Source organism: Rhyacophila brunnea, unplaced genomic scaffold (genome assembly GCF_057557595.1).
Source record: "Rhyacophila brunnea isolate RB1 unplaced genomic scaffold, BYU_Rbru_1.0 scaffold_4, whole genome shotgun sequence".
NCBI classification, from domain to species: Eukaryota; Metazoa; Arthropoda; class Insecta; order Trichoptera; family Rhyacophilidae; genus Rhyacophila; species Rhyacophila brunnea.
Window position 1 is genome coordinate 5,545,900 of NW_028233068.1, and position 27,780 is coordinate 5,573,679.

At 31.7% G+C, this 27,780-nt stretch overlaps 2 protein-coding genes across 4 annotated transcripts in view; both read left to right on the forward strand.

Annotated features, from left to right (window-relative positions):
* Positions 1–25,688, forward strand: part of LOC147066743 (hemicentin-1-like) — a 129,725-nt gene extending 104,037 nt beyond the window's left edge. For all 3 annotated transcript variants that reach the window (XM_085954368.1, XM_085954369.1, XM_085954370.1), the window contains exons 19-24: positions 610–845; positions 1,735–1,817; positions 2,727–2,910; positions 4,729–4,866; positions 12,423–12,511; positions 19,987–25,688. In XM_085954368.1, the coding sequence (XP_085810494.1) occupies positions 610–845; positions 1,735–1,817; positions 2,727–2,910; positions 4,729–4,866; positions 12,423–12,511; positions 19,987–20,139 (883 nt within the window). In that variant the 3' untranslated portion in view covers positions 20,140–25,688. The remainder of the gene's footprint in view (positions 1–609; positions 846–1,734; positions 1,818–2,726; positions 2,911–4,728; positions 4,867–12,422; positions 12,512–19,986) is intronic.
* Positions 17,397–18,659, forward strand: LOC147066744 (uncharacterized; the record flags this gene model as incomplete). Its single annotated transcript, XM_085954372.1, has 1 exon — positions 17,397–18,659. A coding segment is annotated over one exon (741 nt), but the record flags the coding sequence as incomplete, so codon positions are not given.
* Positions 25,689–27,780: the final 2,092 nt, after the last annotated feature.

Sequence of the window (27,780 nt, forward strand, 5' to 3'; positions counted from 1 at the left end):
TATCAATAATTAAGAGAGGATGATTCTTCATTGCTGATCATATTATTATTTTATAATCTCAAACATGGACCTAATAAGGTTGGCTAGTGACTACCACCATTTATTCTACTAAGTTTCGTGCAAAATTGTCGAGCCAATAAAATTTGAAATATCTAAAGATATTATGAAGATGTAAAAAATCAAATTACTTTACATATTATTATAAAAATAAAATAATATTATTAATTAAATAAATTAAAATTTATAAATCTTTATTTATTATGACGGTTCCAGACGCGTGTAATGTAATGTACATTCATATGGATGGCACACAATCTCAACGTGTTGTTCGAGTTCTCGAGCAAAACCGTCAACCGATGGATCAGCGCGAACGTCGCTACGAACATTACATGTAAGGGTCGTAGCTATGTCCATACAATAAATTCGCGTTACATTACACGCATCTGGACGTGGCCTTATAGATTATCTTAACAAATTTATATGAGAAATAATTGTTAAACTTTCGCCCTACCGTTGTATCAACTATGCGACCGTAGGGCCTACATAATTAATATTATTATTATTGATTTTGTGTTATGTCACAATCCGTAACTGTTCTCTCATTTATAGGGGCAAACCGGACCCAAGTTTCATATGGTTACGCCTAAATTCATCAGCAGTTCAGTCCAAGAGCTCAGAAGATGAATCTATGTCCCCCGAAGATGGAATCGCTCGTGAAGTCTTGACAAACGGATACATACTGGTGCTGAAGCGAGGAGTTCAAAGAACTGACAGTGGAGACCTCATCTGCGAGGCTTCAAACAAGCATGGAACAGTTCAAGTTACGACATATCTTAATGTCATGTGTAAGTATAATTATTAATATTAGCTGATATGATACGATTAACATATTTTACGTACCTAATATGGAAAAAGTAATGGGTGGGTGTCTCCACTCTATTTCCTTTCTGATAACGTTTTCATTTTTATTAAAAGATTTAAATTTAAATTAACATTTTTTAAATAAACTAGTAATTTGGCATATTTTCACGGCAAATTAAAATACATTATAGTACCTACTTATTTTAAATTCATGTTTTTAATTAAATCGTTTACTATTTCGTTTGGATCGTTTCCAGCGACTTGGGTTTCGCCTTTTGGCATCTTCAGGCAATATGCACATTCATTTGTGTAAATATACAGCTGACATGAATATTTGTTACTTACATTACAAATATGTATTATTTTAACATATTACAATATCGTAAGAACATTGACTTGACATTGACATATAAAAATAACAATAATCACAAGCACTTGTAATGTAAACAAATTCAATGGTTAACACTAAACTTACGTTTCTCCAATGCTGATACAATTCAATAGATTATTCCCTTTTCACATAATTTAATAAGTGTAAGTAATCATTATCCATGCCAGTTGAATATTTCCCTCCACTCAAACTTTAATCAATTAGAATTTTATTATTTTATTTGGAATTAAATTACTATAATAGCTCCAAATTAATTTACATATTATGTATAATTATTTGGAGCTATTAGGAGAGCTATTATTTATATTAATAATAAACCTCCACAATGTTACTACATATAAGTTAAGAGACTGATAAGTCATTAGTTATTCACTCAAACTGAATTATTTATAAATTAATTATTAATTATTATTACTTATATTAATTAACAACTGTGCATGTAGCTGGTAGCAAATATAATATAATAAATTATGTTTTTATAGATAAACCGGAATGCACCATTACGGAGACAGAAATTGAAGAGGAAAAGGTGCTTATTTGTACTGCTAATGCCAATCCGACAGAGGTAAAAAAGATAATATTATAAGTATAATATGTACATAATACATTGGTTGAGACTTTTACTGTGAGATGTTATATTATTTGTTTTTTGGGCTACCACTTCATTCATTGGCATTCTGCAATCTTTAAAACACTAAAGAAGGCATAGAGAGGATACTAAAGATATTTATGAGCCAAACTGTCATGAATGTCAAAAGATGTACGTTGGCCGAACCTCGTGAACTATTAAAAATTGTGTGAATGAACATGATAAGACATTTTCGTTAAACCTGAACAAAAACAAACCATAAGTTCGAGTGAGAAAGTATTCGGCACTCTTATATCTCCGCAATATGCGTTAGAGTAAGATAGAATTTCTACGGCTGAATTAAATATTTTTGAGCACGTCGCTGGTAAATATTGGTTTGAAAGACTCAATTCATTTAAAAACTGAAAGCACGTATTGCTGAAATTTAGTGGTACTTAATTATTTTTAGTTAATTTAGTAGAAAACATGATTAACTATGTTGTGTTTAAATTTGGTAGCCATACTGAGAAGCAACATGATATAACGCTTCATAGTTAGTTTACTAATAATAAAATTGAGGTTCTACTGTGCGTTATACATAAGAAACACAGTTTCATAATTATAGCTGAACAAACACACCATCTTTATATTACTCTGAGGTTAATACATTATAAATAATTTCAGCGTTTGTTGAATACTATATAGATAGGAAATAGGGTACTTTTCGCGTCTAATATAAAAGGCCATCAAAATACACCTCTTTCAGCAAAATCTACTGAACTGTTCCAGGTAACAGGCAACAAAGGGAATATTACCATTGTGGTGGTTGTCGTCAGACTGGGGATGGTATAAAAAGAAGAAAATTTTTATTCCTCATATGGTATAATATGAATATTTCTTTAACAGGTGTCCTTCGAATGGTACGTGAAAGACTCCAACGATACAGTAGAAGAAGACGCAGTCAGCCAAAAAAACATTCAGAGTATTCTGAAGCTAGACCAGATGCCAAGCATTGAGGCTTCAAGGGTATTCGTCTGCGTGGCTAACAATTCTGTTGGAATATCTGAGCCTTGTCTGCTAACTGTTCAAGGTAATTAATTAAGTCTAGTTGTTGTACTTATCAACTAGGTATACTAATTAAGCTTCTCACCTTTTAAAAATAATTCATGGTGGAGTATATAGTATGTGGGGTAAGAAATATTGGTATATTATCTCACTATTATTGCACTAAATTCATATCAGACCTTAAAGCGTATAGTTTATAGGACATTTACATATTACTTTATGTATACAAGTTTTTTGATTGCTCGACGGTGAGGTTTGCATTGTTGTGTTTATACCCCGTTTACACGTGCATGGATTTACTGCTGGTAGTATGTATTATCACGGCCATAACAATAAAATTTTCACGCAACAATTGAACCGTGCAATATCTGCGAGTGGCGAACCTGTCGGTAAAAAAACCAACTACACTGCGAAGACTCATTTTGAGGTGAACTGATTTTCACGACCTGTCAAATAGTAACAAACAATGATAATATGAATGTTAGGAAGTTAAAATTTTGTTAAAAAAAAACATCTACATACATTGGAGTCATCTGCAAATTTTTTTTCGACAAAGCTGTGATACTCGTAGGAAAGAAGGGATAATGTACCTACTTATGATTTACTTCGTTTTTTCCTTCTAAATATAATAAAATATTCTACCTATGTATATTATGTCATCTTTGTTTTGTAAAAAGGGCGAATTAACCAAAATGCTATTTTACAGGAGGAGAATTTTTAACTTTTCACATTTATTTATAAATTACCAGTGGATGATTATAAATGTCTAACAAGTTTATAATAAAGCTTGGAAGGAATACTGTCCTTATAATAGGCATTATAATATAATATTTTAAAAGGCCTAATATGTCACATTCGCTTTTTATTTGTAATACTTAGTGGATATTCGCCCTTACGATTATCGTTAAGTAGTTTCCTGTGGATATACAAATTCGCCGTTTTTACACAACAAAGCTAGTGAGATACATATTGTTTTTTCATTAAAATCTTGATATCGCCAAAATGGTTGATTCGCCCTTTATGCAAAACATCAACTACAATACATTGTATTGTATTCAATAAAAAATACCGAAATACCGATATTCATATATTCATTCGGTATTGCAATCCCTAATTACATGCCTGCTCCCATTGTGCTACCACACCGCACAAAAAGCGTCATATTCATTTATTTTATATTATGTTATCCTCATCAATATTATCAATATACCTACCAATTAATTTTATTAATTTTTATATGAAGCTTGTCATACATAGATCAGATAATAATATAAAAAGTACATTTGTATGGGTTGGTGTAATTTTACTAACTATGATTTTCATTGTTTTGCCAATGTTGCCATGTTATGTTTGTCATTATTTATATTTCTAGGAAAAATTCAAGTTTCTTAAAATAGGTACTAATGTTATAACGACTGGGTGACTTCATTCCACGCTTTGTCGATGTTTCTGATAGCTTTCATAATATTAAATTGTTTTCACCAAACCCGCATGGCATCTCTATCACGTCCATCAGTTTTTTCAATGAGTTGAGAGAAGAAGAGTTAGACTATCCTTGGATGCTTTAAATCCAGAAACAGTCTTTCTATGGAAATAATCGTACGTGATGGCATTCGTTTCCAATAGAGTCCCGTCTCATCCACATTAAAAATTGAATTTGAAGGATAATTCCCTTTTCCATAATTTCCACTTTTAAAAAAAGATCGCGATATAACGAATCCGCACTCGCCGGGGTCGGAATGAACGGGGGGTTACCTGTATAAGATTGTGGCATTGTAATTTAAATTTATTCTAAATTATCAAACATGACCTAACCTCGTCATATTATTTCTTATCATTTTAGGAAGCCTTCCTTGGTGGCGCTGGTGGAGTAGGACAGCGTTGCTTGTGGCTGCTGGAATCGGCATACTGCTCATTCTTGTCATTCTTCTATGCCTCATTATCCTGTGCATATGCCGGCGGAGAAGAGCTGCATCTAAATGTCAGTACAAGTTTTTAAATTATTCTCATTTTATAATAAATCTATTTATTTTTATAAAAAAAAAATCATTTGTAAATATTCTACAAATCGTCGCTGTATATTAAATACCTCCTATGTGGTGATTTTGACGAAAATGAGTTTTATTGACACCATGTGATGCGCATTTTTTTTCTCTACCATATGTATTTTATCACTTGTAGAAAGATCGAAATAAAAAATTAAATCACCAAATAAAATCCATACTAAATTAATACTATGTGAGAGCATCCAAAATCATGCACTGACAACGTATACTATTAAGGTTGTACCTCAGTTGAGGCACGGTCTAAAAAGATCGTGGCTAGGCGATGCGCGGATTGCGGGTCGCGGGTGTAAATGACGCATGCCAAACGAAATATAATTTGTCATATACATCCAACATACGTCCATTTTATGTTCTGTTTATTGCCCGCTTATGGAACTCGAACGAGCGGAGCTGTTTGCCAGGGTCCGTCCTCACACGGGCCCAATTGGTCATGGAGATCTGATAGCAACTGAGGCCAACTTTGCGGCATTCGAGAAATTTGCAGCATCGCATGGGGAGCGGGATAATCCCGACTCTTCTGTAGACTCATCCATTTCAATTCGTGACACTCAGTATGCGGGTACACAAAGCGCTTAACGTCAGCGGACAGCAGAGCCAGTGCAAAAAACAAAAAAAAATCTTTCTTAACTTTCTTCTTTAAGCACTACGGTGCATGGTTGCAGCATCAGTCCTGTGCGGCTCCTTCTCGGGACGGAATGAGCACTTAAAATCACTTCTTTCAGACACGTTTAAAGCGTCATAGAAAGCGGCCGTGCATATCCACGGCTGTGCATATATGACGGGTGGTGGTGGGCACTTTAACGTATGTTCTATTAGTAACAATAATAATATATTCATTGACATGTTTTCTTTTTAAAGTAAATGGGTAACTTTTTTAGTCATCTTTACACGATTTAAGAATTAATACGCCCGTCGCCATCATGAAACAAAGTGACGTATTTCCAGCTCGACGTTCTCTCTCAGAATGCCAAAATTTCGACGCGCCTATAGTTGAAAATTATTTGCCGTTTCAGTGATGTATCACCTTAACTCTAACTTATATAACAAATTAATACAATGAAGTAGGTAAAAACTCTATCACCTACCTATTAAGTCATCGTATGATTTATTTATTTTTATTGTGATCCTTGATTTAATAGGGAGGTAATAAAGTTTTTACATACATTATTGTATTAATTTTTTATATAAGTATAGTTAATAGTATTCGTTGTCAGTGTGTATTTGCCTTTTGGCGAGTCTACACAGTGCCTGAAGATGCCAAAAGGCAAAACCAAAGTCGCAAAAAATGACTCAAATGGAATTGTACAAAACTTTAATCCATTAGATTTTATTATTATAACTTATGCTTTTCCCTGTTTTTGCATATGCCCATGTGATGCGCCAACAAAACCTGGCCTGTGCTTGATATAACTCTACTAAACCATGCAATCAATGTACGTACGTGCCTCTAACAACATTGAATATTTGGCCTCTACAGACAATAGTTCAGTCCCGCTGGACGAGAGAGAAAGGTTAATAATTTAATACTTAAAATTACATTATTATCTTATTTATAACTTTAGCATGGATGTATGTATGTAAGTCAAGTTTAGCGTCTATGCTCCACAGTAGAATTAGTTGAACTTTACTACTAGTACAAACTCATTACATCAGTTAGTGGCAAGACCGTTTGGACAAAGGTAAACGATGAATAAATAAAATATTAATTTGGAAATCAAATTTTACCAATCACAGTCGAACTTGGTTATTACGATCACGGAAATAGCGAGATCTTGGATGTAATGAGGAAACATTCGTTGACATTTTAGTTTATGATTTTCTCCATACATTTATTCACTTTTGTAATGAGGAGCTACTTCTTGGGTATACTGAGCAAAACTGTTAATCTGTCAATCGTTTAAAAACACCTTTTTCGACCCTAAGCAATAAAATCCGACCGGGCAGTTAACTAGACCGATGCCACCGGGATCGGATTACGTTTATGACGCTAGTTAAGTGTCTAAGTACCTAATTGGTGTTTTCCCCGACAACATTGAAAAAGTATCCACGCATATGGTTGAAATTGCATGTACAAAATCCAAGCTTTGTGAAGTCAGTAGGTACCTACTAGTACCTACAATAAACAACTTCTTTTGTAGTTTATGAATGCCACGCTTGTTTCGAGGATTTTTACGATGGTTTTCAGATTTTTTATGTTCTATGCTTAAATAGAGCGTGGCGTGAAAAATGTTATATAACGAGTAATGCTTATAACGAGCAAATTCAGTCGGTCCCATCTTCTTCGTAATAACCACGTTCAACTGTATATGTTTAAGTTTACTTGCTTTTCAATACTTACAGTTGTAAGAATAAATCAATTGGCGCCAACATTATTGGCAATCGCATTACTTTATGTATTTTTAGAATAAAAATATTTGTTATGAAATAGTTTTTCACTAGTCAAGTTAAGCGCTAACGGCTAAATAGACGTTTAGTTGGTCCAAGTCTTCGCCATGACGTCCATATGGTCTTGATAGAGAGTTTTATTTGTGCAACTTAATAGTAACTGAAACAATTTGCTTGGTTTCATTAATTAGGATAATAGGTACCTGCATAATATTTATATTTTTATAAATAGCAGTTTATATTAATATTTTATGTATTGTAGTTGTAATATTCATTACCTAAATGCTTTGAAAACTGCTAATACGTGTTTATGTTTTATTTCATGTCTTCATTCATTCATACCACTTCATAATATATTCACGGCATGCGCAAAAACACATTGATTTCACTATTGCCACATATCACAGTTCAGCGATTACTATCCAAAACGAGACCTCAATTGTGCAGGCAATGGTATCACAAAGTATTTCACCAAGAATTCAACTTCCCACAACGCCAGTGCAATATTCGGAAAAATCCCGGCTTGTTCCATTGCAAGGGCAATTTATTGTACCGCAAACTCGACTTGGTAGTGATATGAACCCGGTGGTACAAAACCAGGTGACAGGAAGACTTCAAGCCGATTTAAGCCAGTTGGAAGCTAGCTATCAAGCTACGTTACAAGCTAAACAAAATGCAAAGTCAAATACTAGTCTCAATAAAATAGATTCAAATCAAAGTATTAGTTTTACCAGTGAAATAAAACAAATTAGAAGTCCCAATACTAAAATTACAGAGAATGAAAATAAGAAGTTGTTTGGTAATAATAACAATGATATTAGAACAAACGACAAAGAGATAGTTAAAGAACAAGATCATAGTGGTCAAAAAATTGCTGCAGATACACAATTCAGTCCAATAGCATCTCCTAACAAATGGCCGTTGAAACCGGGTGTATTAGTACATGTGAATTCAAATCATTCTCTAAGTCCTAAAAGGTTTGGCAGAAATCATATCAAAGCCCCTGAGACAAGTGCACTGAAGTCACATGAATCACCGGATAAAATTGATGGACCAAACAACGCCACACAAATTAAAGGTACTCAAAATTCCAAGGATGTGTCAAAAGTGGGGATATTGGAAAGAAATGACGTAGCTGATATTGTCCACGTAAATGATGATGATGAAACTACTCAAGGGGATCACTCGATCAGATTCGATCGAGATAAGTGCAAAAATATCATGAAAGAAACTAAGAAAAGGTCTAAATTGTCAAAGATATTTGGTAAACTCGATTTTATGACAAAGGGAAAAAATTTAAAGAGTGATGAAGATGAATGTCTGAGTGACGATGGTATCACAGATAACCATGAGAAAGTTAAAAGAACTAAATCAAATAAAAGAGCCCTGTCTTTAGTTGGATTTACTTTGAAAGATGGACAAGTCAATAAAGAAAACAAATCCAAAGGAATTAAAGGAATATTTCAGACAAATACTTCAATTGTCATGCCGTCTTCTGGAGGTATACAAGTCATCTTTTATTAACTAATTAAATCAATTTTATATACATTACAATATATACCTATCAATTCATTTTGAATTTAGTCTACATTTATAGTCGTAGTATATTCTTGGGTTTTCACCGTGTCTCCTTCTTCCTTCTTTACTCGACGTTTCGGGCTCGTTGCAGAGGCCATTATCAAGAGATATGTTTTATGATGAAATGTGGTGTAGGTATGTGAATGTAAACGTTGCTCTAAGAATGTCAAAAGGAATCCGATTATCTAAGAGCAAACGTTGCTCAGAGTAATCTGTCAATCATTACGACCGGAGATACTGGCTCGAATATTAGATTTTGCTGATAGTGCCGGAAGCCATGACGTTTTTAATCGTAATCCATCATCCCTATTAATGTTTTCAGGGTTTCTGTGGATTTCAATGGCCTCCTTTACCAATCGTGCGAAATATCCTTTATTACGACCTTTATTATTGAAATCCACAGAAACCCTGAAAACATTAATAGGGATGATGGATTACGATTAAAAACGTCATGGCTTCCGGCACTATCAGCAAAATCTAATATTCGAGCCAGTATCTCCGGTCGTAATGATTGACAGTTTGCTCTTAGATAATCGGATTCCTTTTGACATTCTTAGAGCAACGTTTACATTCACATACCTACACCACATTTCATCATAAAACATATCTCTTGATAATGGCCTCTGCAACGAGCCCGAAACGTCGAGTAAAGAAGGAAGAAGGAGACACGGTGAAAACCCAAGAATATACTACGATAAAAAACAACCGTGAAAGCCTCAAACATTATACATTTATAGTGATTTGGATTTTATTTAATTATTTTCCAAAGAAGAAATTAAAGAAAACCAGATGCATTGAATGCAAAAAAGGATGTTGATAATATTATTATAGTAATTCATGGCATATTATTTGTTTTCATTTCATATTTTCTTTATTTTTATGCATGGTTTGTTCTGCTTTATGTTGTCATGTTTTATTATTTTTAGTCATAACATTTAGAAGACCAACAAAAACAGATGGACATAGTGAAATTAACAATTGTGAAAATGAAATTGTTTTAACTGGTACTAATCCTCAAGCAGAACTTAACAGTTCATCAGAATCTAGGGGAAGTTCTAACTCCAGAAAACGAAAAAAGCCAGGACAAGGTAAATAATTAAATAAGAATCTTTATTCCGTAACATTTTTTTAATTAGTTATTGTTAATTAAGTACCCATATTAAATTATTGAATTATTCATTAATTATAAAGAAGTAATACTTCAAAAAACTATATCTATCACTATTCAGGAGGCAAACTTGAGCTTTGAGGACTAAATACCCTCTAAATCTAAATTGACAGAACCATAAACTAATATACTACGAGTATATGAGTCGCCTAGAGTCATAACTCACATTTTGCAATTTTGTCATTTTTGAGTTAAAAATAAAGAAAAATAGTTGGCTATCAAGTCACTTTAAAATTTAAACCATGTGAAAATCGTTGACAAAGTTGACTGTTGGTGTCATAACTCACATTTTTCAATGAATGTGAGTTCTGTCATCGAGGACTTTCTAAGCAATCAGTGAGCTCTATTTCTCATAGTTTGCTGTGTGACGCAGCCTTAGGAGTATTATATATATATTTAAAAAATATTTTCAATCGACTCAGTCACTCATTAATATTCAAGGGAGTTAAATACTTATCCTCTAATTACAAAAACATGCTTTTTTGCGATTATCACAAAAGTCGATTTTTTTAATATATGAGTTATGACTCTAGGCAGCTCATATATCAGAACTATAGGCACGTTTCAGACGGGATACCGGTGTCGCTCACGATATAATATAGGAGGCTTTTGTATTCGAATAAAGGGGCCTTGTATTATGTTTATAAACGCCCCAGAGCTAATGAGTCAACGCGTGTCCGGTACACTTTTCCGTCGGCCGCTACATTCTCAAGCCACCGATACACCTGTTTTTATTACCGCAGCCAGTTTTATGTTCTAATTTATAAAACGCGAAATTATGCGTTGACTCATTAGCTCTGGGGCGTTCATAAACATAATACAAAGGCCCCTTCATTCGAATACAAAGGCCTCCTATAATATATCGAGCGCGACACCGGTGTCCCGTTTGAAACGGGCCATACTGAGGTACAGATGACCTCATTAATGACTCAATATTATAATGTAGTGTGCGTTGTTGTAAAACGTCACTGGCCACAATGGTGTGGTGTAGAAAGAGCGGAACGGGAATGCACTTTTCCTGAAAATCTTGGAATCCATTAAAATTTCAGTGTTAACGATCCTCAGTAATAAGTCAAAGGATATGATGAAATCAATACACTAATATTTTTTGTAATATGTTAGTAGGTACTTAATATTAACAATACTTGCAAAACAATATTTTGTGTGCATTCTGTATTAGCACCTTATAAATACATTATAAATTTAAAAAAATATAAATTCACCATAATGCGAACTAATTGTATTTTTGTAATTAATAATTGTGTATCCATTATCAATCGGCATTCACAGTGGCTTAGTTGGTAGAGCGTCCGTCTCTATAGCTGTGAGTCGTGGGGCGGGGTCAATTCTGCGACTGGCAAAAAATTCATATCGTTTTTTCGATCCAGTGGAAAGAACCAGCGGTTGAGCGAATAACTGACAACCAATATATGTAAAAAAGTTTCTCAATATAAGATTCACTCTGTGGGGTGTCATATGGCATTGAATACGTTCATTAAAATAGAACATCTCGTAGATTATATACATATTTTGGGAATTTATCAATCGACGTTTTTTTGTTGTTGTAATTAATATTAATTGTTCATCTATTATCAATTGGCATCCACGGTGACTTAGTTGGTAGAGCGTCCGTCTCTATAGCTGTGAGTCGTGGGGCGGGGTCAATTCTGCGACTGGCAAAAAATTCATATTGTTTTTTCGATCCAGTGGAAAGAACCAGCGGTTGAGCAAATAACTGACAACCAATATAATATGTAAAAAAGTTTCTCAATATAACATTCACTCTGTGGGGTGTCATATGGCATTGAATACGTTCATTAAAATAGAACATCTCGTAGATTATATAAATATTTTGGGAATTTATCAATCGACGTTTTTTTGTTGTTGTAATTAATATTAATTGTTCATCTATTATCAATTGGCATCCACGGTGACTAAGTTGGTAGAGCGCCCATCTCTGAAGCCGTGAGTTGCGGGGTCAATCCTGTAGCTGGGAAAGAATTCATATTACTTTTTGATCCAGTGCAAGGAACCAACGATAGGGTGAATGACTGACAACATACGTAAAAATGTTTCTCTATATAACATTCACTTTGAGGAGTCTCATATGACATCGAATACGTTCATTAAAATAGAACATCTCGTAGATTATAAACATATATTGGGAATTAATTAAATTGGTAATAAATTGTATCGACAAATTAAAATTATATATTTTGTTTCCAAGATAGTTTCCTTATTTCAAATAAGGAATAAAGGTAAGTAAAATTGACGAGTTTGTTTTATTTTTTCAAATAACATGTTAAATTTATTTATGTCTTTCTTTGTTTGTGATTTCAGCCCCCGGTGGTGCTAAAGAACCAGGAATTGATAATCCCGGGGTCTATGAAAATCTTCCCTTCCATGGACTTCAACAAGCTCCCAATAAAGTCAGTGACATTTTTTTATTACATCTAATTTGTTTTTGTTAAATCTAAGGCACCTTTTATTTTTATTGTAGCCATACTAATCAACGTCTTGTGTTAACTTTTTTGTATTGATGTGAACTAAGCTATATCTTTATTTTGTAGCAAAATTAATTACCTACATCACTTAAAAATTTTGAAAGTTATAATTTTCAATGACAGGCATAAATTTTCAATTTAATGAAGGCAATAAATTATTTTTTTATTCACAAGATTTAAAAGTGTAACATTATGAACACTAGAATTTTTTTTTTTGAAAAAAATGACGTCCCATATTCGAACCTGCACACCCCAATTTTTTTTCTAGTGGTTAGGTACCTAGGTGTGTTTTCAAAGTACGTATTTTCAATAAAAGAATGTTACATTCTTAAATCTTGCGTATTATTCGTTCAATAAAAAAGATAATTTACTAAATTATTTGCAAGTGCAAGTACGTTTTAACAAAAATTTGGAGTGATCCTATCACCGGTAATTAGGAGATCCTTATACCAGCTGAGGCACCTATCGGAAAAATATGAAGCTTGCAATTTGAGACATTTTCTTGATAATTTACAATTTCAACAGAAATATGTAAGTAAGTATCTGAAAACATTAAAAAGAAAAATATTTTGAAAAATGAAATTTCATTTTAGGTATGGGCCCAATATTGAAGCTCGTAAATAATATCAATAAATTTGATAAACATAGCAACGCAATACATAAATGCCCTAAGCCGAACGGAATCAATTTGGTGAGTCATTCATCCAGCAATGGATCGACCCAGTCCAATGATGATTTTGATGATATAAATAGTATATTGTATATAAAATAAAAAGGATTTCAAGTTATACACATTTATATTTTTATAAAAATCGATGTTTTTTAAAATAAATATAAAAAATATTAAAACGATGAATTAGTCAAAAATCTACACGATGAAAAATTTTAAACTTAATAAACTAAATTTTAATAATAAATATGTCCATAAAATGGAATGTATTAATAACGTAACTGTGGACATAAATATGTAACAAATATACATTTTTTTACAATTGTAAGTTTATCTTTGACTTAAAAAAAATATTTTTCTTTTTAATGTTTTCATATATATATTTATTACAGTTGAAATTGTAAATTATCAAAAAAATGTCTCAAATTGCAAGCTTCGTATTTTTCCGCTAGGTGCCTCTGCTGGTATAAGGATTCCCTCAATTTAAAATACAAAAACTGATTACCAAAATGTAACGCAATTTAAAAATCGCGATGTTGTAAAAACACTCGTCGAAACTAGATAGAATGCGCATAGCTCAGTGGTCAGTGCACATGGGTGCGAATCTCTGAATTCTCTGAAGTGTTTTCAAATTATGTACCTATATGTTAATATCTAATTAAGGTAGGTACTTACTTATACTTACAATTAATTATTTTTATATTTTCTGCTTTTTACAATGATTGTGTAGTAATCCTTTTCTAATATGTTTGTGTTTTTTTTTCACGCCCTGCATGATTTCATGGTTTTCTTTTGATGTTTTCACTATAACATTTATCATATTCATACAAAACCGCATATTTGAAATCTAAAATTATTGGTAAAATAATTAATCCGTGGACAATGGAATTCACTACACAGCCCATACAAATGATACAACCAAGAGTTGTTAGGGCCATTGCTGAACAGAATAATGATAAATCTCCAGAATCGGCTTTGGAAAAACAATTGAGATGCAATCCATCTTTCACTCCTCGTATTCTTTCTTGTCCGCCCTACTCCCATACTCTACGACCCTTGACCCTATCCAGTGTTGGTATATCAAACACTTCCATCGATACTCTCGTACCTTCAACATCTTCTCGAGCACTTAACAATACAACATCCCAAGGTGTCAGTAGTTTAAATAGCTCTACTACAACACTTACATCTTCAGTGCCACATTTTTCACGTGGGTTAAGTAATCTATCTGTGGATGAAAATGGGTTAAAGCATCACGATAGACATTTGGAGACATTGAATGAAGATTGTTTGACGTCCGGTGATGAAGATCAAAAATTTCACTCTCTGGATGCCAAAAAAGATCACATCAAACGAAATGAACTACAATTCAGCTCTATGAAAGTAGTTAGAAAACGAAAACTGGACAGGTGTTATCCAGGTACACATCAAATTGATTACATTATGATAGACAAACGGGATTTAATTAACAAAGGTCAAAAGACTATCGGGGTTAAAGGAACATCAACAGTCAGAACTAAAGACGTTATATATGCTAACTTTCCTGGTCTTTTCAGTCCAGCAATTTCAAGCCCAGAAGTTGGACTGATGACCAATAGTTTGACTTCTGAATGTATGAATGTTTCATTTCAAAATTTGACCGATTCTATACAAATATATGAAAATAGTCCAGCAGATAAAGCTAGACATATCTTCCCAAACAGAAGCGACTCAAAAACACCGACGCCCGCTCCTAGAACTATAAAATCTCCCCCGATTACTCCGGAAAAGGGCATAAAAAAAACCTCCAAAGATCACGTTTATGCAAATTTCGCTTTGAAATTGGAGGAATTTGAAAAACATAAAAAAACTGATGAATGTGATGTAAAATTAAAACGTGACTTGGAAAATGGTTATTTATCTGATGAAAAATCTAAATCGGCATTTTTACCAATTTCCGAAACGCCAAAAACATTACCCAGAAAATTTATTAAATCTGAAAATATGTATTCGAATCTCTCTGAAAAATTATCGAGTAAAAAAAAATGCCATCCCAATTTTACATCATTAACTTTTCCAAAAAGGACGACTAAAAGTGGCATTCTTTCTGATAAAATTCCAGAAAGTCCGGTAAAAGAAAAACCTGCAAAAATAAAAGAGGGTAAAATAATCAGCAGTAAGACTCCTTCTAGAAATTCTTCATTTAATGAACCGACGAGTCAATCTAACCAAGACACGGTAGATATAGAATTACATACAATAAACCATCCGGATGAGATCAACTGTGTCAAAAAAGAACTTGTTAAAATATCACCAAGTGTTGTCGATGCAACCCCGAAGGTTAAACCATTCATCATCAATAGTATTCCTGCAAACATGCCACCGATACATCAAAATGCTCCTAATCAAAACCTAGTCAATATTCATTCCCATAACAGTATGAGACAGGGAACAATTAATCAAATCAAGCCAGCTTCTTTACTTCGAAAGTCAAATGAAAATATTTCTTACGATTACTCCACAAATGCATCAATAGGAAAAGGTATACCAAAGCAACAAATGTTAATCCAGCCAGCTAAAATTCCTTTACAAATTCCAAATCTTCTCCCAAAGCCAATACCTAAAGTACATCCTGTACAAAAAAATGTCATAAGAAGAAGTCAGAGCAGTGTTAGCTCCAAAGGTGGATCAGAGTACAGACAGCACTCGGCGAGTTCAAGTTCTGAAATTCACGATGGCTCACTTGTCAGAGCAAAAATAAGAGAACTTAATTTAAGACAGGTAAATTTTAATAACATTAATTCAATTAAAACATGATGTCTATCATTTGATGGGTGAAAAACTTGCTTAGTAGATGTGAAATAAATAATAATATTGTTTAAGAAACGCATTATAACGTATCTTGAACATTAATAAATTAGTAATGACCAGGACCAGTCCTAGCAAGTGCGAGGCCTAATTGAATAATCTGCGCAAGGTCCCTGTATACGGGTACCAATATTATATTTCCCTCCATTAATGGATGTTACTTAAGAGTTTACTTGAAAAAACTATACATACTTAATTTAATAATTTACTATTTATGTATTTTAAAATTACACAAATAATGAAACTACGTGTCCAATCAAATTATTTTTATCGACAGTCATTCATAACAAATATCACAAAAACATACAAAATTAAATTTATAAATATTTTTCCCCGATTGTAAAATTGGATTTTTTGATGTTGGTAATACAGTAGCTTCTTACACATCGTGAACACGACAAGAAAATTACAGTCCTGTTAAACCTTTTATGTTAATTAATACATTTTGTGTCCAGTGAGCGGTTTTTTTTAATGGAAAAATATTTTCGTTATTACTTATCTTAGGTAGCTATTTCTATATATTATATGAAATGATTCTCCTCGATTTGCCGCCCTTAGAGTAACTGCCGCCCCCAAGCTACGCTCAATCAGCCTACCCCCACGGGACGTCACTGGTCATGGCGTTAATGAGCTTGTTTTGAATGTGTTTTCTTGAATATCTTTATTAGAAATATGCCGAAGATGTTCTTGGATGAATTTTCATAACGATTCCATGGTGCTACAATAATTAATTCTACTGCACAAATCCGTTGGGTTTTAAATGTCTTACAATAAAAAAGATTAATTTAATTTAAAAATCAATTCATTTCTTGCCATTTCATTATTTTTTGCGCCATCTGAAATTATCTAGAACGTGAGACCCCCCTAGAGTGTGAGGCCCTATTGCACCCGATCGTTCCAAAAGGACATAGGTACCTCAATCATGGAATTTTTAATGTACAATTATTATTATTCTTCCTCGCGCTTTTATCATTGGCGAAATTGATCTACGAAGATATTCTTAAATTTATTTAAAGTGAAAAAATATTAGACATCATCTAAAATAATCATAGGTTTATTATGTATGTAAAGTACCTATACTTTAATCTATTAACTAGATTAGTATATTATATAAAAAAAAGTCTTAGTTTTGGAAATTCTAACGACTTAATACAAAACAACTTATATTTTTCCCAGAATATTCAAAATTAAATTAGTGCTGAAGTTTGGTGCCGAGTTTTTCTTGCTTGATTAAAATAATGTTTTTTTTATAATATTAAAAATTTGTGTTGCTTTTTGTATAATAACAAAACATTTTACCACAATATAACAACATATTTTCAGAATACTAACCCATTAGAACAAGTGACGCAGAAGCTCAACCGTACACATCCGCAGAATTCAAACAACAATCGACCGGTACAGCTGCCTTTGCAAAAACATCACAGCTTCTGTTACTTTCAACCAATCCATTCAGTCAGCCACACCGAAAACCTTAACGAGAACCCAACAATCGGGCCTCTTGTTTATAAACCGAATAAGCAAAAAGGAAAGCACAAGAACGGTGATAGTTTATATTTTGATAATAACAAGAGTAACCATGAAGCAGAATTTAAAGACAGGCATGGAAGGAGAATGGATTACCCGTTGGGTAATGCTCAAAGTACTGATTTCAATGATGATTCGATTGATCCGTCTCATAGAGAATCATTGAATCGGTTACACGAATTACTTAAACGTGACAATAAGAGTGGAAATTGTAGTCAGAAAAAGAATCCACAAAATACATATACCATGAGCTCATTAAACCGACACAAATATGTGCCGACCGAAGACCAAGCAGTCGTCGGCTTCCAGAAGAAACGACTCGTTTACGCTGATTTAGATCTGGAGGATCACGATCAGAAATATAAAGACAAAGTCAATTCCAACAAAAAGCTTTTCTCAAAAGATTCCGGTGATAAAACTAAGCATAAAGATGAAAAAGTTGTGGGCGTGCAAAGAAAGCCAAGAACAGAATATGCTACACTCAAGTTTGAAGAAATTGACCTTTGATTAATACTTTTTTTAGGCGGAAGGTGAGTCTTAATATTACTAACAATCTGAACGTTTATTAATCCATTCTATGCAACAATGCAACAATCTAAAACTCTGAAAATATAATCAAAATGCTAAATTCTCTAGCAGTTTAATTGTTATTGGTCTTAAATTTCAATTATCATATTAATGGCCATTAATTAGATCGCTTTACCTCTGTATAATATAATATTATAATCAATTTGTCTTTCCAGTAATAAAGTAAATTACTAAGGTAAGTCGAGGGAATATGCCTAATTTTTACTTTGACGGATTACTGATTGTAAAATAATATATTTATATTCAAAATAAAAACATAGTTATATTAGAGAGACACTTTATTATAATATTTAGCAGCAATACTATTACAAATTTAACTGGAACAATATAAAAAATATAAAAACTAAAAATGCCATCTTCCCCCATTTTGTCGGGGGAAGATACCACAAACTAAAAAAAAATTAAGACTTCGTGCACAGGTCGCAAATGTCCAGATTGGACATGATTATTGCAAGTAGACATTGTTGGCATTTTACACATGCAATCCAATCAACTTTAGGGTCTTCTTTATCAAAGTAATATCCCTTGCGAATTGCGCAATAGTTTTCTTCATCACTCAATTCACTCACATCAGAAATGCCAATTACGCTACAATACTACAATATATAATATAGAAGTAAATGCAATAATGATTAAAGATGAGGCTTTGCAAATTACTAAAAACTGAGATAGTGAATGACGAAAAATATACCAAATGGCATCTTCCCCCATTTGTAGGGGTAAGATGCCAAAGATAGAAATAAAATAACGCCGGTGTGCAAGATAACCTCAAATAGTAAAAAATGTGATGCCAAACATAGTGTATTATTCAATTAAACTGAACTTAATCATGGATCAAATCAAATCAAATCTTTATGCTGAGAATATGTTGAGTAAATGTGTAAATAAAGTAACACGAAAATAATGGGTACTTCCGTCGTTATTTAAGCGTTTTTTTTAATTTAAAATTTAACAGGACCAACGCCTAGATGTGTTCTCCGGTACTAATGACTGATCCTAAAAATGGTTACTGCACCGACATGTAGCGATGGACGAATAAATTAATTGAGCTTTGACGTCTTCCCCCATTAGGCATATTGCCCCGACTTACCTTATACGTATTTATCGTTCTTCATAAGAAAAAATATATTCTCATCTCTTATAAAGGGAACATAGCATTACTCATTAAAAAAAAACTAATTTGACTTCATTCCATTCGTAAATAAGATGTTTTGATACTACAATAAATACAAGATAAAAAGAACATTTTATATACAACGTTATTAAATTTTCTGTTGAATCATTATGCTCAATATGCTCAAACTTGTACTTGATATGAAGTAAATAAAAAACAAACAAATAATACCTATAAAATACTGAAACGTCATTTTGACATTTCATTTTAATTTCCATAGTTACCCATGTATATAATAATAATTTAGTTGCTAGGACCACCCCCTTAGCAACCAATAATAGTCTTTTACTTTTTACGAATTTTTCTGAAATAAATTTCCATAAAAAACAGAATTAACTGAAAATGAATTCAATTCTGCTTAAAGATGGCTAAAATTATTAAAAGAATGCATTGGCATCGTGTTCTGATATATTCTAAAAGTTTCAAATGTCTAGCTAGTCGGTAAGTTAGTTAAAAATCGATTTCAAGATTTGTACTGGACAAACAACCACCGGAAAAACAAGAATACGAGCTAATAACAACGTTGTAAAAAATTATCGTATTGATCGAAAATTATCAAGTATATCAATAACCGTCTTTTTTTCATTTGTTAAGCCCTACAAACCTGACATCAATGACCAGCTGATCTACGCAGACGCTGACCTGAAAGACTATGGACCCATCAACTACAAGCAGGCGTCCATTTATGCCAGGATGAAGCAGATTAAGGAGCAGCAGAAAATGGAATTCGCGAGAAAAGACGACTAATCAACCATGGCCTCATCATTTATCATGACTCTGCATGGTGCTTACTAGTATGAAATTATATATATATATATAATACCGAGATTGAATATTGCAATAATTGATTGTTATTGAAAGTGTTTCAATCGTTAGTGGATTTGACTGAAGTGGTTAAATTATTGTGCATTTTGATTACCATATTTGACTGACATTTTATTTTTTCAATGTCACTTATTTAATGATTTTAATTACAATAATATCTATATAAACTGGCTTAACTAAATATTTTTCTCATAATAAATTTTATGATTAAAAATATGTATACAAATTAATACTGTTTATATGGAACTTTGCTATATCGAAATAATTTTCATATAACGTACAATATTACATTTAATTTATAACTTGTAATTATTATTATACTATATTAATAAATACTTACCAAAACTATAAACAGAATATTTATTTTTGGTTGATGAAATCTGTTTCAATTAAGATTACCTAAGTTATAATAGTATAGATCATAAATGTAATAATATGTAGAATGTCCTTTAAAAACTATGTGGTAGACAAAGGACAAATTCTTCTGGCATTCCGGCCACAATGAAATCACTTTGCAATGGTTTTAATGTCATTTGAAAGTAAAGTTGTGATTATATTATGCTGTACGTCGCGTACTATCACGTGACGTCACAGTAAGCTGCCGCTACGGGAAATAGTATGTAATGTTATTTTTCTTGGGGTTAAAAATGTTATTAGACTGATGCTCCCAGCGAAATATGCCGAAATCACCAGAACAACAATGAGGTAACCTCACATTGTACAGCACTGCATCGATACTTGCATGACTCAATGAACGTTTTGTATCATTTTCGACACGCCTACACATTTTCGACTCATGTCAAAGTCGCGTGTTTTTTGTTTTGTGCGGTTGACACTGTATTTTCTATAAGAATGTTGTCTGTTATCTATGGTCTGCAGTTTGGGTTCTGTTCAAAATATTTTCTATGGATATAATATCGCAAGTAATTTTAACGTACCTACGCACACGTAAAAACTGTTAAAATTAAATGTAATTAGCATGAATAATGAATAATAATTCAAAATACTAATACATTAGAGTTGGCACTCTCCATCATTGATTTTACCGAGGTGGTGATCGTTCAAAATATTCTGCAAAATGACGAAACCAAAGACTAAATTTGTCGCCATAACAATGTGACATTACGCGACGTGCATCTGAATATAATCACAACTTAACGCTTCCAATACCTAAACGAGTCGCCTGCACTGCCAGAAAAATTTGACTACATTGTACCTATGACACCTATGTAAATACAATGTATGTATGCAACGTCATATTTGATATTCATGCCAAATATCTATTTAAATGTTTGGTAAGTTTCCATTGCCAAATATAATGGTCTAATAATTATCCTAATTTAATAATAAATAATAATATATTTAGTATATATGCATATTAATAATGCTCATCATTATTTATTGTTTTATATTATTTATTGTTGTACCATAATCTCATGTCTATAATATATAGGTGCCTAGTAATAATATTTAAAAAGTCTAATTCCATTAATATGGTAAATTTTATAAATCGATTTATTAATTCGTCACCTGCTATAATATTTTTTTTAAATTTTGAAATACTTTGAGAACCATAGTATTATATTATTTTCTATTCCATCCATTTATAAGGCATTAAAAGAGATTAAATAATTTGGAATTTACGTGGTAGAACTCAATTATAGTAGTATGGAAACAATAGTTGTTGTTGATGTTGTCAGTTGTTTCGACCTACAAACTCACATAAAGCAATATATCTATGAATACTCATTAATTATCTACATCAACATCAATAGTTGCCAACATCAAAAACTTAGGAATTGTAGAATGAATAAAAACATGTTTTTATATCATATTATGATATTGTCACTGTACATGCCAATTGTTGTGTCTCACTTTTCATCGAAGTGACATTTTGATGGTAATGGACTTATTGCATACTTTTACACAAACTGTCCAAGTATCATAAATCCCAAAAAATATTTCATATCAAAATAATTTAAAACTGATTTTTAAACAATTTGTAACTTGACAAAAAATATTCCAGCCAAATGCTGTAATCTTCTAAATGTAAGCTACCGGTGTGTCAATAAAAGAAAACTGTCAATGTTCACAATTGGTTGATTTTTTGCATATTACTCTCCCAAAGTACTCTGAACCAAGTAGCGTAACCCTCATTTTTTTATGAAAAACATTAATAGTTAAATAATATCATCTACTCATCATATCATTGCGAAAATTTTAACAGAACTTTTAGTCTGTTTTTAATCAAATTAATTTAAAAAAAAATCCAATGCCTACAGTTTTTTTCACTTCCTGAACAATTTGATATTTGAAGGTTACGACAATTGGCTGGAACAGTGACAATTATAATATCTATGTATGATTAATTATAAATCATATATAATCCTTTAAACTATATTTAATTTTTTAAGTATATGTCTAGCTACGTTTTTCGAATTCAATTAAGTATAGGAGATTCTTGAAAAAATACACAAAATACACTGTACCTATTCTAGATAATGTTGTGTAATAATTATCTAATTCTAATATAATATACAAATAATATAATAATTTATTAATTTATTATTAAATAAATGATCACAAATTATATATAAATGAAGCTGACAATGGATTTTGTCTTAAGTTTATTATAAACACAGAGGTACTAATTACTAGTGGTTATTGAATGGTATATGTCTGTATTCAGTGCTATGTATGTAGATAATAATATTATTGTATATAGTATTTTTATTACTATAATAAATATCTTATTAAATATTTTTCTAATTTTTATAGCAAGAAATTAACTAAATGGCTGTTAATATAAGTTATTTTTTTAATTATAAGATTTCAACTAAAATTCACATTATTTTGATCAACTGAGCATCTTTTCAACAACACGTCTTGTCATTATATTGTAATATCGATTACCAAAGATTTTTATTATTAATTTTGGTTTTTTAATTTCACATTATTTTAACATAACACCTAACTACATATTTTATATATTTAACTTATCATGTGAATAATTTAAGTAATTATAACTTTTTTATAAATGGAATATCGTAATGGACTGAAAAATAAAGATTATGAGAGAAATTCAATGTATGATTAAATCACTTTTGAAATGAGTGGAAGATACCAAAAATAAAACTTACTCTTTGATTGTATTTACATTACCAACATTTTTCGAGCACAATCTTTAAGTTGTTCGAATTTGTTTAAAAGGGCATTAAAATGTAGAAAAAAGTAAACTTTTTTTAGAAATAGGTACATTTAAAGCTAACGGGCCTCATATAAATACTTGGCGGCCCGCGGGCTGTAGTTTGCCCAGGCCTGCGTTACAGCATTACACTTATTTAATATAAGAATAGTATTTTTTAGATTGTATGCTGATTATTTTGTATTATGACTGCGAGGTGATGATGTGAAATTACTAAAATTATGACAAAACTGTTTAATGTACACTATAGTATTTTAATAATTATTACACTTGGCGATCTATTATAAAGATTGAAAAGCTTTTGTAAAATTGATTGACTTCTGAAAATGAAAATAAAAATCTGTACTTTAGAACCAGGGAGTCTCAACTCTAATTTTGTCAAAAATGATTTGAATATCTAGCTGTAATTTTACTGAAAACAGAAATCCGAATTTCTTGAATCTTAAATCTATAATTATTACGTTTTCCCGAAAATGGTCTTTTAGACTTGGATTTCGGGTACATATTATTATTATAAACTAATCAAGCTTATTTTATTTTAATATGTCCACAAAATGAAATGTTGCGAATCAAATTTATTAAGAGGTAATTAATTAATTGTCATATCTAGATATCTTCTAAAATTTGCTCAAATTTAAAAAATTGGAAAACTGTGCTCAGGTAGAGGAAGGACAGATTCTTCTGGCATTCAAATCACTTTGGAACGGTGTTAACGTTGTGACGAATTTGAAAGTAAGGAGACCAACACATAAATAAGTCTCTTACACTCCCAGAAGAAACTGACACCATTCTACTGCCAGGAAGTAATGGCGGAGACTCAGTAATAAATGTTTATTTAACGTTCAATATGTATTATTTTAATTAAGGTCATTATTGATTATCAATTTTTTATACAATCTCCAAAAATTAATTAAATCATTCAGTTATTCAAGTATTGAAAATATATTATAAATCCAGAAAACAGTTATCTCTATAAATAGCTTAAAACTATTAGTCAACGATATGATTACTAATAAATCAATTAAAATAATCTAGCAGAGAAATAGAAAAATATAAATATCCAAATTAACTGCACAAAGTATGTGTATAATCCTGGGGCAGTGGAATAATAAAATTGCGAAAAATACGTCACTTGAATCGATGTCTTTATTATTAGTTTGGCACCTACAACATGCTTGTGTAGGTATATCATATATACTTATTTAATAAAAAAAAATATAGATTCACAATTTATTTACATTGACTATGAACGTAACGAGTGACACATTACTCTGAGCAACGTTTGCTCTTAACTAATCGAATTCCTTTTGGCATTCTTAGAGCGACGTTTGCATTCACACACGTATACTACACTTCATCCAGTGTTGCCAACCGTACTATAATTATAGTATTTATACTAAAATTTTGGTCCGCGTACTATGTACAATATAAAACAGGTATAGCCCAAAATACTATAATTTTGAATATTGGAATCTCCGTTATTTTTTTTCTGTGACACAAAAAACCTATACACGCGTACTATATTTTCCCCCCAAATACTATAATTTTGGAGACTCTCTACTATAATTCCACATTGAAAAGACCACTATAATGCAACACTGACTTCATCATAATACATCATAATAATATAATACATACAACATCAATATCTTGATAATGACCTCTGCAACGAGCCCAAAACGTCGAGAAAAGAAGGAACAAGTACACGCGGTTGGAAACCCAAGAATCTATTACGATAAAGATGTCGATATTTAATAATAAAGCAACAGAATCGTCGTTAGCTTCAAGAAATTCCGCCACTGCTCTCAAATATTTATATTCGTTACCTCATTCGCAGCCCCTATGAAACGCATCACCTGCCTACCCCCGGGACGTTACTTATATTTCGATTTAACTATACCCGGAATTCTATGCATCTCGCATTAATTCTCTTTTTTATTCATCTTTTCTCCTTCTGAGTCTTTCTTCGCCATTAGTAGACATTGTCACCTTCTTCCAAAAGCTAATCATCAACACAATATAATTTCGAACAATATATTATTATTAGGAATCTTTTTATTACAATAGATTTAGACCTCAATATTAGAATATTCGTATTGACAAGCAGTGTACTAATTATAGTATTTATATATTAAACTAGGTATAACGTAGAGGACCTTAGTGCCACAATTGTAATAAGATTTTATCATATTATTATATTTTATTGATATTAATTGATGTTGTAATTTGATGTACCTACCTACTTCAATGAATAAATTATTATGATATAAAACATTAGTATTTACTTTATAATTTATTAAAATTGTGCCTCATAATAATGTAAAATTTAAAAAAAACCTTATAAACAATGCACATCCTACTACAACTAGACAACATAAGCATGGTATTTTTAAATTTCGGGTGAATTCAAAAGTTTTCGGTCAGTTACGAAAACGGCAGCCCATATTACACGTAGCAAATCGTTAAAATTACTTTCAATAAGAATTATTAAATTACTTACAATATAAATCGCGCAATACTATCACATCTCATCCGATTCACTGTTCTGTTCTGAAAATAATATTCATCACTGTCATCCGACTTCTCACCAATGTTTATTATCAAGTTTTCCATATGTGTGTCTATTCCTAAATCACTTTTCCTGTAATAATCTTCGATTTTTATATCTTACTCACAACATTTTTTCCATTTATTAGGAGTGTGGTTAAGGAATAACTGATCAAAAATTTTGTGTTACGTCATACCTAGCGATTTTTTTGGTTCCCGCATTACTCTCTGAATGGTGCTAATAGGTACACCAGTTGCTTTGTTTGCCGATTTAACAATATTATATTTCAAATTGTACATACTGTTTTTCCGTTCATATTCGGTCACATTAAAAACAATAATTTCTCATGCTTATCTTTGTAAAGGTTTTTTCTAATACCCCGATCGAGATGAGGTATTCATTGTAAAACTGTAAATATACTATTGTATCGTGTAAAATAGACTTTTCACACACAGATGCAGACTCTAAACTATGCGTACGAAAATAAGTTTGCTTCTGCGCAGGTCCGTGCGTAAGTTGTTTAAAGTTATTAGGGTTTATCATTCGTTGTATAAATATTATTAAATTATTAACCTATGAATTTATTATTATAATATACATACCAGTATACGCCCACGATGGCTGAACGTCGTGGGTCCCAGGTTCGAATCCTAGGTTTGGCAAATACACATATTATTATTGTTTTTCAATTTGTGTTTGAGTCAGGGTATGGACCTAATAGGTTGAGCAAGTGGCCAACATCCATTTCTTCGTAAAAACAGAAATCTATTAATACAAACCTCCACTCTGTGGAGGCCCATATTATTATTGGACATGGTCAGTACTAACATACCAGTGGCAAAGGGTGGAGTTAAGTTGCTAAGATCCGACATAAATAGTGCACATTAAATTTTATCAGTCAAACGTATTTGTTTTCATTGTACTAAGACTACGATGTGTAGATAGTATTTGTTAGTTTTTTAAATTCAATTAAGGCGATGTCTTTACCTACCAGAGGCACCTAGCGGAAAAATAAGAAGCTTGCAATTTGACACATTTTTTTGATAATTTACAATTTTAACTGTATTAATTAATAAATGTGTATCTGAAAACATTAAAAAGAAAAATATTTTTTATTTTAAGTCAAAGATAAACTTACAATTGTAAAAAAATGTTTAAAATGTGAATTTGTCACAGGATCTTACCTTATATTTTATGATCATATTTATTATTCAAAGAAAACAGAACATTGTGGACATAACAAATCAAAATTCAGGACGTTCACAAGATGAGATTTACATTATAACAAATATTACTCTCACAAGAGAGAATAATAATAATAATAATAATAAAACAAAAACATTAACAATTTTATACAATAAAATAAAGTTTCAAAAACAAAATGCAAAGTACATCTATGGAAATTTAGGGATCGCATTTACTAATCTTGCACCCCTCGCTAATGGTGTCTGATAGGCTTTACTCGAGGAAACTATTCTGACACAGAATAGATCATGGCTGCGACCACGTAGATAATTAATTGACAGGTAATAATATTTAATAAGATCAATTTAATTTTTTTAGGACGCCAGGATTAGAAACCATCCCTCGTGATAGCAGACAAAAATGTTTCAAGAGCAGAAGAGAGTGAAAAGTGAGAATGTCTTGTAGAAAGGCAGTCGGAAAGCAATCGTTTGAGGAATTATTAAAAGGTAAATAGTTATATGTCTTAAAATAAAGACGTCGAAGATTTTTCTCGACATTTCTTTTGGATGCACTCTAAATAAGGTTGTAGGAAACTTCATAAGGATTCCAGATAATAGACCCATAT